This window comes from Lipophrys pholis, assembly GCF_963383615.2.
Source record: "Lipophrys pholis genome assembly, chromosome: 2".
Lineage (NCBI taxonomy): Eukaryota > Metazoa > Chordata > Actinopteri > Blenniiformes > Blenniidae > Lipophrys > Lipophrys pholis.
In genome coordinates this window covers 10,829,810-10,845,894 of record NC_137636.1, presented here as the reverse complement: position 1 = coordinate 10,845,894, position 16,085 = coordinate 10,829,810, and the positions used below count along the sequence as shown (strand labels likewise).

The 16,085-nt window shown below is 38.6% G+C and overlaps 1 protein-coding gene across 1 annotated transcript in view; it reads left to right on the top strand.

The window, feature by feature from the left end:
- The window catches only part of LOC308127148 (ephrin type-A receptor 6-like), a 59,346-nt gene that overhangs the window by 7,276 nt on the left and 35,985 nt on the right, over positions 1–16,085 (top strand). Inside the window, exon 2 of the mRNA XM_080491984.1 lies at positions 3,893–3,957. Within this exon, the coding sequence (XP_080348110.1) occupies positions 3,893–3,957 (65 nt within the window). The remainder of the gene's footprint in view (positions 1–3,892; positions 3,958–16,085) is intronic.

Below are 16,085 nucleotides of genomic sequence, written 5' to 3'. Positions count from 1 at the left end.
TTTACAATAAAGCCAGTAAACAAAAGCCAGGTGGAGGTGAGGGGACAACGGCTACCATCACATTAACGTCAACAAATCTGCTAAAGGATGAATCGATGAGCTTCTCCTCGTCCAACATAGTAAAAACAGATGGAATAATAAACAACGCAAACTTTATTTCACAGGTGGTAAATTACATTGTGCCTTACATTAAGCAACATTAATCATTTAACATAAGCTGCTCCTAGTATTTTTACATAGGATATTTTATATTCATGAATGCAAACGTGTGTGAACGAGCAAACGTGTGTGTGTTATGTTATGTCTTTCAGATGTTTTTCGTGGTGCTTTTCTCAAGTATACCAGCTTCAATATGGGCGTGTGCACAATGGAATGTTTGTGTTCTTTTTATTTTTAATGAGAAAACCTTTTGTTGATCAGGAATTAAGTCTGTTTTTGCACAGTCTGACTGTGAATCCTGACTGACTTCCAATAGGGAGCACGCATCGTGCATTTCAACTGCTGTTACTGATGTTGCCTACGAGTTAATACGACTGATCATGTTCAGCATGTCAATAACTCAACTCAAAAAAATTATCCAACTGAGAAATGTCCCGTTTCATTACTCTAAGGTCTAAGTTTACTTTCTCAGGTGCATTCTGCGGTAAACTGGTTAGCATGGACACTTTGAATAGTCTGCTAGTGTGCAGGCCCCGAACGCACAGACACACAAAAAAAAACAAACCCTGACATCTTTCTATCATAAACAGCATGAAGGTCTGCAGCAGCTTGTGCTTTTCTGTGTGATCAAAGAGAAATGCGCCAGCCATCACTCTGCACCTACACCAGCGAGCCCTATTTGCTCATGACCCTGTCACTGGTTGTCCTTGCTTGTATTGCGATTGAAGGCTACTATCCACTGCAGACCGGGCGCACTCATCAAGACCTGCCATTTTGCAGGGACTCTGATTGAGTTGTCTACCCATCAAAATAGTCCGAGTTCTTCAAATCCTCACAAATCTTTTTTTTTTTTTTTTTTTCTTCTGCACAGCCGCTTCGAGGTCTGTCTGTGTGTTTGCAGTTTGATATTTCCACCTCTTGACAGATGCCACTGTAACAAGATACAAAGACATTCCCTTTAACTGTGAGGGGTTTTAATGTTGTGGCTGTTCGGTGTAGGTGATCTGAAAGATGTCAGGGACTGAAGTGACCTTATCAGTTCCACCCCACAGCATCAACTATAGATTCATAGTTTAATGAATAAAAGAAACCAAGCATTGTCACTCTGCGGTGACAGTGAACTCTGTCTTTCTCTTTTTACTCCGTACAAGGAGGGGAGGCCTCGGGGTACAGGGCATGAATATGCAGAGGGTCATGTCACACCCAAAGGTAGAACATCATTGATTGATGATCCCGTTTTTGAAAACAGGATTGGAGGAATTAAGACAAATATGATGCGTTTCTACTCTATTTCTTTCATTGTAACAGTGAGCTCATTGTGCAACATTAGTGATTATTTCATGGATTTTGTCAAGTATTAACACAGGAGGCAAAAAAAAAAATCAATGTAATACAAAGTTATTTCTTTAGAGGCACTGCAATATATTCTCAATTCTGCCTTCCTCATTCACAAATAGACAAAACACTGAGTTGAAATTGCGGGATCGATTTGTCCAAATGGAAGATTTTCAACTTCTGCTTCTTTACTTTTGAGAACTCATACGACAGGTTAGGTTTGCCATACTGATGAATCTCTTATTGCAAAAATAATTGGCACACTGTGCCATTTTACACATTTTAAACAATGAGACTAAAAAGCAATAGAAAGCGGAGACAGGGCTGATCATTTAACTAGACCTTGCATTAGACACTTTCAGCCTTTTGGCTCTTCCTGACTGTCCCCGAGGAGGTTAACATAAAATTCTGAATCAAATGACAATGTATTTTTTTCGAAGAGGAAAACTGAATTTGCGTGTACTTATGCTTGCGGGCCACCTTCTCCCATGTTTGCTGCTCATTCACCAGTGTCACGAGGGGAACCACACGAACTGATGCAACGGCTTGGACAAGGGCAGAAATGTCTTCCAAAACACATGACCTTGTCAAGTTGAGCTGTTTCAGCTGCTTTGAGATGCCTCTTACCTGCATAAACGGGAACAGGCATGGATAAGGCTCCAATTTGAATTGACCTTATAAGACAAAACATGGCAAAGCATACAAGGAGAAACAACACCTTGACTGATTGAGACCAAGAACAGTAACCTTTTTCACACAATAGCAAACAGTTGTTGTTTTTTTTCTTGTTTTTTTTTTTTTTTCTCTGAAGTGACAGAAGCATTCACATCAGGTTTACTTCTCAGCCCTTCACGGTAGTTGAACTCCTGGGCAACACTGGTCTGAGCCATGAAACTAACAAGACAGCGTGCACACAACAAATGAAACGAGTTGAACTGGCAACAGACAACACAGCAGCATGTTTATGTTCGCAGACGTGATCAAGGTGAGCGAGTGTGCAGAAACATCAAGGGTGATGCAGCTAGAAACTAGGGGCTTGTGCATACATGGAGACACAATAAGCACAATAATGAGTATGAAACTGGAAGTTAACTAGACCAGGGATGAACACTGGAGGGCCACAGTCCTGCACAGTTTCAACGTGCATGTAAAACACAGCCACACTGATTTTACTGAAGGAACAAAACACGCTGTACGTGAACCAGCGAAAAGCTGAATAATTGTCACTACAGTAATTATGTGTCCTGCGCTGGCTGTGGCTTTCCAACGATCATTAAACAAATGTTAAAAGAGCAGTGGCCTGATTTTCTAAGATCCTATAAACTTTGTTAAATTGCATCCTCACACAGATGGATGTGCTTTTGGTTTTTGTGCGTTTTACGAGTGATCGACTGAGAACAACAGTGAGCCAGCCGTTCACTACAATAACAGCAGCATCTCTGCTGAAGCCCATTTGCACCATATTCTCAAATGTTTTAAAAACAGGCAATCGTAAAGAGTGCAAACATTTTCAGACTTTGTAATTTCATCGCATCACATAAACCAATATTCGATATACACTAGGGCCGATGCTTAATTAATGGTGGGTCTTACCTTGCATATTTATAAGAAGCAATCCCCAGCGTGTCCATGTCCATGTCTGTTTTCATTCACACGTGCAAACCTTTGGTGAATCAGACAAGAAGATGCATTTCCACCCAGAAAAATATGTGTTACATCACTACATCCACCATGTCAACCACCACACCTGTTTGTTATTATATAGTGCTTTTGGTGAAACTGGACCCAGCTCGTGCAAAATAGTTGAATGAGGGTTTAATAATTGCTGAACAATATCTTTGTCCATTTTCTTTTAACAACTATTTGCTCTTAGGCAATTTTTTTCCCCTTATTTTTAAAATTGTAATTTCAAATACAATGTATTTTATTCATTCAATGTTTTAAAGTTTGCAGAGTACTTCCATCGTTCCCTTATTGTTCCTTTATTCATCTTTGGCTTATCTTTGGTGTCATGTAGCAGAAAACATCTGACCTCTGAGAAGGAGAGTACCAATTTCCCAGACTTCACCTAGATGGAGGGCGTATCTGTGTTAGTGTTGGTGTTGTTCTGGACTGTCCTAAGAGCTGTTATTTCATAGGTGGTTGAATCTGATAAGGGCTTTACAGCTCTGTCAGCTCCCCATTGACAGCTTGATAACTATTGTCTGCTCTCTTCCTGTTTTGTCACCTCCATTTCTCTTCTCTTTAAATTCACTGTCCAACCTCTCCCTTGCACTCTCTTTTCCCGTCTTTGCTACCCCCCTGTCATTCTTTGTGCATGTACCGTTGTTCTTTCACTCTTCCAACTTTTGCCCTTCATTTTTCATAACTTTCTCTCTCACCACCCTGTTCCCTCCAGTGGTCCTGTTGGATACCACCACAGTGCTGGGAGAACTGGACTGGAAGACCTATCCTGTCAATGGGGTGAGTTATACTTCATGTTTTAATGGATATTATTTAAATATCTTCCATACTTGCATCAATTTGTGGTACCTGTTACTTTTAACTGCCATATTATGCATTTTTCTCGCTCTACAAGCAAGTGAGCATTTACATTTATATGCCAATTTGAATTGAATAATTTGCACATTAGATCTCCTTCACCATTCACGGTGGGCTGTTGCTATTAATGAAAATGTCTCTGGTGACACTGAAGTTTGATCAATAATCTTACTTAACTGTAATTGGGAACACTCTACATATATTGTATTCTTTTTTAACTTCTAGTCTTGTTTTCCACGTTACAGTTGTAATATATGGTTTTTGGTCTCTGCTTATGCTGTCATAACAACTGTCGTCTTATTCTCTGTTGTTGATTAATGTTCTAAACAGACTTTTAACTAACATCAACATTTCTTGAAATACGAAAATCCACTTCCTAGCTATTTTACCAAGCATGCATATTATCTTTAAATGTCCTGAACCTGACATTTCCTTTCAAAAAAGAATCTTTATGCCAGAGTAAAAAAGACTGTCTTGAAATCAAACAGTTAGGAGACAAGACCTCTTGTCTTATCAAAAACCATGTAGGCAGTTGGTGACATATTTTCTACGTCAACCTTCTTGATAATAGCTGCGTCAATGTGTCATCCAGTGGAAAGAGATATGGTGAGTTTTGATTGAGTAAAAATCTGTTAATTGGAAGGAACAGACAGACAGACGGACAGACAGACGGACAGACAGACAGAGGTTATTTGAACAAAGAACACACAACAGCTGTACTTGGTGTCTATGTTCTGACCTTGTCAATACAAGGCATCACAGCACGACTCAGCACGGTGTCAACAAACCTCTCCCCGTGGGGGAGCTGGACTCCACAGGTTGGATGCTGGTTTGCAGCTTTTGAACTGGATGTGAGAACTGTGACATTTGGCTGCTCATGTCATTGTAGCTCTCAGGTGAGCATTGTGGAGGATACAACACGGCAAGTCTACGCAGAGTAGCCACAGACTGAGAACACTACTGAGATTAAAATGATTCAATGGACATGATGTTTTTACTAAATGAGTGCTGTGCACTTTGGGAGAATCCAGCTGACTAATTCCACTAACGTCCTGTTTTCATACTTTTTAAAAAGAAATCTAAGCAGCAGCTATGTGCAAGATCAATGAACTGATAAAGTAAATGACTCAATACATCAATGAAAATATTGTTAATTGAACACAAATACCTAAAAGGTTGCCACGATTTAATGAATGAATGAATACTTTTAAACCCCTCTTTTAGTTTTAACACAGACATGTTAGTCGGAGGTTCACGTGTAGAGAATGTATGCCTACAATTCTACCTACTATTTCGAGTAGGGAAATGTGTAATATTTTTTTACTGCACTTCAAATAATGTATAATTACAATTGAAAAATACATCAATGTTAAGACTTTGGAAAGTGAACTGTCATTTCCTGAGACACCTTTTCAAAAGGTGTCTCAATTAAAGGTGTTTTTTTACAGCTTTGAGCGGACATGATGCTTTTATCATGGCTTAGACAAAATACAATGGTATATTCCTTTTTTTTTCAAGAGGAAAATAATATAATTGCATTAGGCATTTTATCCAACTGTAGAAATTGTGTTTGTTGTGCGAGCATGCACGTCTCGGACTTAAGAGACACAGTAATCCCATTACATTCATTTGACAGAGGCTTTTATTCAAAGCAATTTACAATACATGTAGCCAAACCACTTAGGAGGAAGAGAAAGATCATTCAAAATTGGGAGTGTATTGCTTTCTAACAAATAACTAAAAGCATGCTCGGTGTGTGTATATGTATGTGGTTCTCTGTCATAAGACATAAAAACATAATGTAATCCTAGCGGGGGCTTGTGAAATCTGCTGTCGCAACAAGATGTTTGTTAGCCGGTTGTGCAATAACATTCTGGGATTGTTGAGAGAATCACAGGACCAACAGAGCTGATTATAATCTGAAATCTTTTGGTACAATCGGCAGTGATAAAGGTCTTCCTTTTACGTTTGAAGACTTGTTAACGCTTATGTCCATATGAGCCACTAACAGGTCATCGGAATCATTTTGCTGCTACTAGACAAAATTAGATGCAGTCCTAATCTGAATGTGAGCTTCATGGTCAGAACATATTGCTTCTGTTTTCTTCTCAACAACTTTGCACTAATCCTACTGTTGTATCTGCAGCACATAAAATATAGATAACTGGCAACAAAAGGGTTAAGATCACAGCCATTACTTACCGTCAGTCCAGTCACCCAAAGCTTCCTCTCTTGAAAGAAACATTAAATTATGCATGTTATTAATCACTTCTCTGAATTGTGCTTATGTAAACATCTGGATTCTCTCTCTATTGCAGTCTGATGCCCCGTAGATTTCCACAACCTTAATGAGATACTATTTAACAGATACAGATAGGATGAATATAAATCATTCATGCATCTCACACCAGCAGTTATAAAACAGACTTGTACAATGTCACTTGTAAGACGCTGAGCTTTTACGACCCTCAACTGAAGGATTCTTGGCTTATATGTCTTGTATCTTCATTCATGGTCACATCACAACTGCACTCAACTATAATGTTAATAAATATTTACAAACAGCCTTTTAAAAGTTAAGTGAATTTATTCCTGAAGCAATAAAAGGTGTAATAAAACTCCTGAAGCACTCCGATCTTGATTCAATAGTCCCTGGTTTTTCCACGGTTAGGTTTTTCTATTTTAACCGAATGAATATAACAGCAATATTTACGCGCCATGAATATACAATTGACCAGGCCTTTAAAATATCTAGAGATTAAACTAATTTAATTGTAGAATACGATTCTTCCAAGGCTGAGCCTGTAGGGAAAATGTTGTAGATTTCATTCTTATAAACATTTCAACTGGGACTGCACAAACATCACCACCAATATTATTTTTATGACTTTGTGTCTAATTCGAGACACAAGGTGGTGGTGGAGGGGGCTGTTTGTACTTTCAGGCTATTATTAAAAGTGCAATAAATCCTTTGGAACAAAACCAATAAATAGCAACAAAATACTGAGATATTTCCAGGGCCAAATATTGAAAAAAGCTTCTCTCCCCTTGCACACAAGCTAAACAGGCTTTTTTTTTTTTGCTGTGGGGACCAACAAGGCCCATTAATTGGTTGAACAAAAACACAGCACAACGCCACTCCCATAGATTCTCATCGAATCAATAATTCATCAAAACTACAGAGATTTAATGATATTTTCATAACACCTCTCTTTCTCTCTTCCCTTTAGTCTGACATTGACAAATTGCTTTGTTTTAATCAAACCCTCACACCTCTTAGCCAGGTTGAGTGCCGCCACCGACACTATCTGTCTACGCACTGGGTGTGTGTGTGTGTGTGTGTGTGTGTGTGTGTGTGCTTTCTGAACGGCCTCACGTCCTAATAGCTACTGATATGAAATATTTATACTCTTAAGAGATTTTTACTCGAAGAGGGGGGGGGGGGGGGGGCTCTAAGTTTTAGTTTCCCCCTACTGTACTCCCCCAAAAAATACAGTGATTCTTGTTGGCATGTTATATAAATACAGTCTTTTTCCAACATTGTTGTGTGTGAATTAGAGTTGCCTTCACGCAGCTGTGGTGCAACTGTGAAGAAGAATGAACATTAGCCGCTTGTCTCTATCTGCAGAGAATATAATGCGTCATCATCTGATAGCAAGAATATTTTGCGGAGTTGAACTGAGAATTTCTAAAAGCGACTCACTGGTCAATGAATAATTACTTGAGAAACAAGTGATTTAGTGACAGGTCCTGTCCTGTAAAGGTCGTCCACAGCCTCAGGTCCAGGGAATGTAAAACCCTTCCAGAGATTTAAGGCGGTCAAGTTCGGGACTCCCCTCAACGGTGAAACTGTCCTGAGAGACGTCACTGGCTGCACTTTCTAATACTGGCTGATGTAAGAGTGATGGTCAATGTGTCAAATGTGTCTCTATGCAGCCAATCTCATGTGGAGATTCTGCTTCATTTGCTTTCATTACACTGGTTGTTAGAATTCAGGCTCACTTGGATTATTTAATGCTTAAGGTTTTGTGAAGAAACTTAATGAGCTGCAGGAAAGAACTGGCTGAGACTCTTGAGATCATGTGTGCTATGAATAGATGTTTATTGAAGGCAGTATGAGCTTGGAGAAGTAATGTAGCATACAAGTGAAGACCTACGATGCCACGCCAGTTTCTCTAACAAGGATATCTCCTCACAGGACTCACTGAGGATAGTATCTGACAGACAAAATAACACACCGTGTGCGTTTTCCTTCATGCATATGGAATACTGAGCGTCTTTTCTAGACCAAACAAATGCTGGGAGGACTCTATGCTTATTTGTTTATTAGATGTACAATGTGATTAACTACATCTAAAACGTTTGCATTGTTTATGTTTGTTTTAGCATGTTTGAAAGATGTGTAAATCAGCTCAGCCTTCTGCAGAGAGTTCGCTGTTATCGTGGTGAGAATATTTTTCTCTGCTGGCTCTCAACAACTTTTGCTTGTTGACTTAATGAGAAGATACTATATTCTGTGTTGTACCTCAGATTTTGTGACCAATCATCTCCCAGATTGTGTTTTTTTTTTTGTTTGTTGCCAAAATCAGATTTATTTGCAGTAGACACTTGGATATATCCACTTGCCTCCCTCGCCAACACATCCAACTCCAGGTTATCACATTTCATTTTATGCCTGTGGGAACTCAGCATTCCAACCAATTACTCCATAATGAATACAGGCAACAGCAAACATGGAAGCAATGTGTTTTGGAGCAGGCCGCTCACATTTAAGCAAGTCCGAATGCGCCCATCTTCATTTTCTTTCAGTTGATCATCTGCTGACTGCGCACACACTGAAAGTCTGTTCTCGTCAGCATGCGGTTGCGGACACTTTCTCCAGGATGTTCTGGCCCGAGGTATCTACAGGACTTTGCTTTGGCATACAAACCAATTTGCAATGTGCGGGTGTGTATGTTTCTATGAAAATAGTCTTAAAAGTTCATTTTGCAAGTCTGGCTCCTCATACGTCGTCCTTCTGTTAATTTTGTGAAGGATTTTCTTTTTTCAAAGGTCAGAAAAGAAAAAAGAACTAATCAGAAGATCTCAAGATTAGTCCTCTGGGTAAAAGATATTTACTACCTGCTCATGTAGGATTGTTATCATACCGAAAGTCTGCCTGGAGGACTCGATCCTCCAAGCAGACACTGGGTAAAGGTTAATTAAGCTGTCCCACTGAAATGAAAAGACATTCAGGGGATTTTATTAAACACCTGATATACTATCTGTCAAATGTCTGGAACGCTTCTCTGTAATTCTTTAAAAGGTGATGAAGAAAACATTATGCACATTAAGAAATACTGTTATTTTACACCCAGCACCTTACTATGCTGTCATTGTTTAGATAATGATCACAATCACAACAATCTAGAAGGATGAAAAAAATGTTGTAGTGGTGAGCATGGATGGATGGATGGATGGGTGGATGGATGGATGGATAGATGGATACATGGATATTCAAACATTTTAGTAATATTTGGTCCAAGTGCAAGAATCAAATGTTTGCATGATAACAACCAGTAGTTGTGGGATTGTTGTCAAATTAAAAAAAAATAAAAGATAAAATAAGGGAAAGCTTAAAGATCAATGTGGCATCATGCACAAAGATACTGGATTAGCATTAAATTATCTCTATAAACATCCTCTCTTTTTCACCCCTCTCCTTCCTCTCTCTTTTGTTACTATCCTCCAGTGCCTTAATAGCATTCATAAGTCATGAGTCGTCAAGGAAAGGCAACTGGCCTCAGTGAACAATTGTGTAAAGAAAAAGTAACATGTGTTGAGCTCAGAAATGAATCTAATGCTATGCTCATACTTTTTCCACCCAGCTCTACGTTCAACCATGGATATTAGGAAATAAATTCACAAGATACATTTCATCATGCGGCTGAATTAAGTACCTAACCACTTCACTGTAAAAACTGAGACATACAATAAATATGACGGTATTTAATACAGTATCTAATACAGATGATGCCATGCTGAAGCCGCATTGTTTTGCTGCAAGTGAGAGGAAAGACTTCTTGTCATGGTGACCTTGATCTCCATGCAACTAGCTGCTGATCGGAAATATGATGTTTTTGTCTGCAATGTAAAAGTTCTTCCTGAACCTTTTTCCAACACTGAACAACTTTAATAACAACTTTCCACCAACTAAATTCACTGGCTGTCACAGATTCCTGTCAGAAGTGGAGTGCAGGACTTAAGCTGCAGGAAGCTATGGGTAAAAAAAAAAAAAGAAATCATACCAAGTTTTTCTTGCCTGAACATCCCTGCACAATAATATGGTTTTGCAACTGCTTCCAAACTGTCATAAAGAGGAATACAATGTATTTAAATGTATTTTAATGAAATCAGTGAGGTAAGTTAAGAAAACTTTTACGATTATTTATTCAAAACATTACTTTATTAGTTACTTGAACAACAAATAACAAATATGTCTGAAAAGTGTGTCATGCATTTGCTTTAATCGTCTTTCTTGTTGAGGATGCAGTTATTGATTGTGTGTGTGTGTCACTGCAGTGCCATTAAATGCATGTAATTCTATTATAGTGACACACTAGCTGAGCTTTCCACACTGTTTAGGCCAGTTTAATAACTCATTCTCTGCTGAATTCAGCGTACACCCATTAGTCGGAAATCAAGCGTTTGAGTTCATCACTCGTTAATATAGTTCAGTATTTTCAATTGCAAGCAGCCCACTGCGCAGTCTGCAGCATGGGGGCTACGACTTTTAGCAGAACTCAGAAACTGATGAATTAACACACTATAACAATACAGCTGAGATAAACTAGCATGCAATCTACTTCATTCAGGCATTAGAAAGACAGTTTAAAGTAGCTTCACGTGCAAAAACTAAAACATTTTCATTATTTCTGGCAATGCTTGTCTGGAAGGTAAGAGTACGTAGTGAAACCAACAAAATGATGGGTCTTATAAAAATTCAAGCAAATCAGGTAAAGTAGCCATGAATAGATAAAGGGTAAAATTATGTTAAGGTTAACTAACTTCATGCAAAAATAAGAACAAATGTAATGACATCACATGAGCATAGTGGTTATTATACCTGCCTCATAGTGAGAAGCTTGCAGGTTTAAGTTCAGGAGGTCTTTCTGTGTTGAGTTTCCATGCTTTTTCCAGGAACTCCTGTCTTCTCCCGCTGCCCAAAAACATGCATTTGAGGTTAATTGGTGACTCTAAGTACGTTTGATTATTTGTCCAGGTTGGCTCCGGTACACAACAAACCTGAGGTGGATAAAGCTGTATAAAGTAATTATCTGTGACTGCAACTCGTCAACAAATGTAATCTATTGTTTCTGGATCACCCTTTAAAAACGATATCCAGATATCTGACATCCAACCAAAATGTTTTACTTGGCGTGAATTTGAGTTCAGAGTTAATTTAGTGGATTTCTGACTGGACGAGAGGCGACAGCGCTGCTTTACTCAGATTTGAAAAACATTTATTTGACATGTTGTGTCTGGTCCGCTGGTGAAGTAGCACATAGTAGCTATGTGATTGTTATAAAAATCCAACAGATCTATATATAGACCAGAGCAGGCGTCCACCCCAGCAAATAGCACCCTGCCAAGCGTGTTGACATTGCAGTAACTCGTTTGTCACCAGTGAGAAACTGTTAAAAGTTGGAATCACCGGTTCGTCTCCAGATTTAAAGCAGGATGCTGACCATTTCCTAACCTGAGAGGTGTGGAATCCTCTCTGAAGCCTGGTCCAAAACAAGGAGTTAACATATTGGGATTTCTATGCACATGATGTAGCTATGTGTTGACAAATACAGAGGACAAAAACTGTTAATTCTTTAGGTGGTTCGTCTGTTCTTTGAGCCTCTGAAAGCTATTTTATTTGAGCTGTGCAAAATCAATAAACTTCATATTGGTGGGATTTACACAAAATGTAGGACACTTAATCATAATAAAATAGATTCACAGAGCAACCTTTAGTATTACATGTTTAAAACATGATGTCATGTTGTACATGTTTAACCTAATCAACTCTGTAAATTCCTCAAAAAGACAAATTTACTGCCATCAACTAAAACGTTTATTACAAGTGGCATAACTCACCAACTCTCAAATACAATAATATGACTTCCGCAAGGAATTACTCCAAACCAATGATCAAGTCTGAGGATGGGCCGGGACTCGTGAAGTAAATAGTCACCTGAAAACAGGAATGATTAAATGTTTTTTTGTTTGTTTCCCCACCCTCTCCTTACAATAACAATCTGTATTCAGACACCGCAGTCATTAATTGCTGTGTTGCAGACTTTGTTAAAATCCATTTGGGCTTGAAGGAGGTGCACCTGAACAAGCAGAAGTCAATAGGATGCTTTCATAGAGGAGGACGGTGCAAGTGTCATTGTAATAACATGAAGTGTTTGAATTGCTTTTTAGATTAAATGAGGACATTTTTAACAAAGTCTAGTGCCCCGGTGCCAAACTAAGTATGTATTTTATCACAGAGCCAGTCGGAAAACATTTTCATCTCGGTTTCAGAACACATGGTCTTGTGCTCTCATAAGGCCACTGTAGAGCGACTTCAGTGCATTAATTAGTCCTAAAGCTTGTACAGGGAACCTGCTTTCTGTCTGCTGCAGTCTGCTAAGCTGGGGACTAATAGGCAGAGCGATTAGGTGCATATCTGATTGCCTCAGAGAGTGCAGGCTGCAGCTCATCTTTCAAACTTGGGGTTTACGTTTGTTTTCTCTGCTGTGAACTATGCCACCTCCCAAGGGTGCTTTTTGGAAAACTGAGGCACACAAAGTGACAAATCACCATTTTGTCATGTTTGTATGCTTAATGGTACTCCACTTACTTAATGCCGATCTTATGCAAACCAAGGATACTCAATTTCAAGCTTTGTAACGAGGGAACTGATAAGACAATATACTGTATAGAGTGAGTGTTGGAGAAAGTCCTCTTATATAAAGTGGGTATTTTCTCTTACACCAGACTGAAAGGCATGTGGCAAAGCAGTACAGAGGCTGGAAACTTATATGCAACAATAGTGTGAGTGTCTGGATATGATGGAATTCAGCAGCAAGGCTGTGTGGATTGAAATGCCTGTCAGTCATCTACTTTGGTCCAGTTTGAAATGTGTCAACAACTATCTGATGAATTCCAATATGACTGTCTTAATGTTTAAGCTTTCCCAAGGAGACATCTCAATGACATAGGTACTCCTTGGCCCTTTGCCGCATGAGCAGCTCAGATAATATGTACAGAAAAGCATAAATCCCCAAACTTCCAATTCAAATATTTTCCAAAACAAATCCACTTTAGCTACAATTTTTGTGTTGTTCATCAGCCACATTCAAGTGAAGCCAGAATAAAGAATAAAGACTGCAACTATCTTTGCCCTTCAAATTCGAATGCATTTGGCAGCTGCTGCGCATACAGGAATACAGAGGGGGCGAAAACAATTTTCTTTTTTTGTATGAGCACCTTGTTCCATTTTTGAGAAACACTGTGCATGTATCCGTCTCATCTTCCGCAACTAAAAACTCTCAACAGCTCTCGTTTATGATAAAATGCAACAGATTAAAATCAAATCGTCATTGAAACCTATACCATCTATTTTGATCTTGTGCAACAGCACACTCATACATTTTGTAAAGTGTTTTTGCATGAAATATTTCAATAGAAGGTAACATGCTGTAACTAATTCTTTAATTTATCGGTCATAGATCTGATGGTATTGAGCTGCGCTGCAGGTATCTCTATAATTATGACCCTCACATGTATGTTAACCATATTATAGGTTATACTGGGTTAATGCTCCATATCATTTTTTAGGAGAAGCATAAGTAAGCCACTTAGGCTATCCTTTTCTTGATCACTTAAAGCAAACAGTATTTTTTATTTTTTTAAATTTTATATTCATTCATTCATTCATTCATTCATTCATTCATTCATTCATTCATTCATTCATTCATTCATTCGCAGTTAAATAATCTTAATAGCTTAAGCAAAACTGAGCATGTTTACGTTTGTAAAGCCTGAGTTTATGGCAGCTCTGCTGTCCTGGTTCATGTTACATTGTTGCAGTGCATTACAGGAAGTGGCTGTGTTTGTTTTGAGTTGAGTCCACTTTATATATAAAGACACTGCCTGGCTCGACAATATTTGGAAGCCTGAGATACGAACGAACGGGGATTGGATGGGATTGATTAATCATTTGGCCCATGGGTGTCACATAGAGCTTATTTAGATCGCTTAATTAATGTAAGATTAATTGCTTTTGTGCACTCTAGTCAAGGTTGAAGTGTTATTAAATAAGTTTTATTTCAGAACACTCTACTGAACTGGTTTCAATTTCCTCAGCGTCTCCTGCATCCAGGTTTGCGTTTTCAAATGTATGCTGGTCACGATCAGCTGGCTAATTTTCCCCTCATCAACACTTCAGTTTGCAGATATCAGCGGTACGGATTTACATAATGTTGGCGCCAACATGGTGGAGAGTGGAATCAATAACCAGTGCGCAGTGTGTTTCTGTGTAGCTTCTCGTGCTTTCTTATAACCTCCGTGCTCCAGGCTCTGACCTGGAAATGATCCTTGTGCAACCATGGAGGAATCGTCAGCTGAAGTCTCTTTCAGACTGGGCGAGAAGAGACTCCAGGAGAAGGATTACTGACTGGTGACCTGCCATCACGGCCCATCAGGCCACTCTGTCCAAATTCACAAAGACAGCATAGACTAAAAAACATTGTCTGTTTTGTCTTCAATTCTGGTAAATATGTGCTGTGTTTTTGCACACGTTGGCAAAACAACATAAGGATCTCTTTCTTCTCAATATCATAACAAACCTGTGTGCACAGTCCTCCACATATCTGCTGTCTGTCCCGAGCCCCTGAATCAAAGCTTCCATGAGCTTGTTGACAGCAGCCTCGGCTGAGAAACAAATAAACCCTTTCATTATGTGGCAAATCTGTAAAAGTGCCTTGACCTGACTATGTTGTTATTAGCACTATATAAATAAAAAGAAATGGAATTGAAATTGAAAAAGTTCAGTTCGTTTGAACACCTGGTTGCATTCAGGTAATTTAAATTACAATGTTTTTTTGGGATGTGAGTGAATTTTCACACAAGGACAGCTTCCGAACCTCATTTGTTACAAGCACCTGATTTAATTTAGATTTTATGGTTGTAGAAACTTTTGTAAAAAAAAAGAGCCTCATCAAAATAGCCTCATCTGTAAATCTCTGCAGTTTTTCAACATGACTGTGTGTTTCTGCTAGTATTTTAATTCTGTCTCTGTTCACTCATAGTATCTTTATTCTTGTTGTTATTTAAATGTTGTAGATGATTCATATTGTCTCGGTTTGACTTTGTTTGAATAATTGTTTATTTTGACGAGTCAGATCTGCTCGATTGGGTGAAATTCTCTCAACAAGCCGTCTGGTGTTTTTTATACCTCACCTGCACATATATCAGATTACATGTGCAAATAGATTTTAACTTGAATTGAAATGTCCAGAGAAACTAATTTTATAATTGTTTGACACACCCATGATCTTTGCTGTGTTGCCTGTAAAAATCCAGTGGTGACCATTTGGGTGCAATTATTTATTTCTCTATTTTCTGGCATTGATTGATATATCTTGAATAGTCTTAAACTGTGTAGGAGTTACAATTATGGAAGGTATGCATAGCAAATCTTATCAGTGACGGTGGGAGAGGAAAAAAAGTATTCATGGAGCATTCAGATCTTTCTCAATGTTGGAAATCCCACATATATGTATTGTGTCTTTTATCCATACCTTCCATATTTTCCCATATCTCTGGTCAGTTCATTTGAGGAAGATATCACATGAGGCAGAATAATTAATATGGCATAGCTATGAAGGATAGAAGGCAGGCATAGAATGTGCAGCTTGTTCTTGTTTTCAGGCTGCAATATATTGTTCATGACAGTACACTGTGTACTCAGTAAGAAATTTGAATCCTTTAAGTTTACTCACTTTGAGGCTGCAGATCTCATTCAGGGGTTA